We start from the raw sequence: 1,473 nt of genomic DNA on the forward strand, positions 1-1,473 counted from the left end.
ACGGTATTCACCTGCTTTTGAGCCGTATAGCTGGCTCGACGATTCGATCGTTTGACCTTGGAGCTTCAATGGATTACCAAATTTCATGATAGCCTTGATACGAGGAGCCAAAGTCTCATTCACTGACACCAAGCGAGGTGCTAATTCCAATGGCAATATCGGCAACGCTGGCACCTTGTGAGTAGCCACCGAGCACAAACACAGTGTTCGGACACTCTTGTGCCATGCCCATGACGTGCTTTATCATATCTGTAGCACCTGGACTAGCACTTGTTTGGCTAATCGATGCCGAATACTCAGCTGCATATGACGAGACGCTCTTGTCAGCATCCCGTGATCACTGGAAATGGTAAGTATCATTTATATATAAAGCTTCATAGTTTTGCAGTAAAGGACAAAGCTTGAATTTTCTTTACAGCAAGCTCAATTCTGTCATTTTTAATCAATGGTCGATGTGAGCACTGTTAAAGAAATGCAAAGTAAATACGTCCTTAATTTGCTTTCCTGTGCTACTCACTACCTTTGACTGTTTCTGTCAAATATTCTACTCAATTTCTAGCTGATTATCTTATACCAGGTCTGTCATACCACCGTATACACACTTCTCTATATATCCTGATGCTCAGCGTACGGCTGCTGTCGAGACGTGCTCTTGCCAACAGTTTGCACCAGTGGGTCTTAATAGCGTATTGGCAGAGAGGCTAACGATTCATTGCGAATCCAGATCTCTGATACAAGATCTGACGAAATGTCTCGTTGCCCAAACTTTTTACGTGAGAGATTCTAGTTTAGGGATGTTTCAGAAGCTTTTTGGAAATCGGCCAAATTTTAAAGGCACTGAATCAGAGTTGCGCAAAATGTCGTTGCCAAGCATTGGTGTACAAAAGTTAATATTTGAATGCTAGAGTTGACTATACTTTTGTATTTAAGCTCAATGTTGTGGTGTATTTAATTCTATTTCATGGCTTAGCTTTTGATTCAAGAAGCTTACCAAGAGCCGCTTGCAACCGGTTCATTTCGTCGCGAGGTTGCATTAAAGCAAGTTTATCGAGTTGCTTGGTTGGACCTTCCAAGAGATGACTTTCAACCCGAGGAATAGTTGTACCTCGCGTTCCCCCGACTGAAGAGAGTTTATTCTTACGCAAATTCAGATGATGGTACTTTTGTTTGGTTTTTTTATTTTTCATGACGCCTTCTGATAGTGCTATCGAAGCAAGGAGGATGAAAACAGCCAAACGCATTGCAAATACAGTCGTTGCAGTGGATGTGGTCGTAGATGCAAGCAGAAATGAAAGTAGTTGATAGCGGACCTTGTGGATAAAAAAATCGGAGATGAGGCAGTTTTGGAGCCCAACCTTGTAGATCAAGGCATCAAGATCAGATGATGCTGTACTGTCTGTCAGCAAGAGGGGAAAATGTTGATTAGAGGAAGGCAAATGCCAAAGTGAATTAGTTAGCAGCTACACAATCTAC

The 1,473-nt window shown here is 42.2% G+C and overlaps 1 protein-coding gene across 1 annotated transcript; it reads left to right on the forward strand.

Annotated features, from left to right (window-relative positions):
* Nucleotides 1–224: 224 nt before the first annotated feature.
* On the forward strand, nucleotides 225–1,099 carry PHALS_05182 (uncharacterized protein; the record flags this gene model as incomplete). The annotated part of the gene is made up of 3 exons (XM_024718865.1): nucleotides 225–349; nucleotides 578–878; nucleotides 971–1,099. 3 exons carry the CDS (start codon nucleotides 225–227, stop codon nucleotides 1,097–1,099), a joined length of 555 nt encoding a protein of 184 aa, XP_024584222.1.
* Between the last annotated feature and the right edge of the window lie 374 nt (nucleotides 1,100–1,473).

This window comes from Plasmopara halstedii, assembly GCF_900000015.1.
Source record: "Plasmopara halstedii genome assembly, contig: Scaffold_2881, whole genome shotgun sequence".
In the NCBI taxonomy this organism is placed as follows: Eukaryota; Oomycota; class Peronosporomycetes; order Peronosporales; family Peronosporaceae; genus Plasmopara; species Plasmopara halstedii.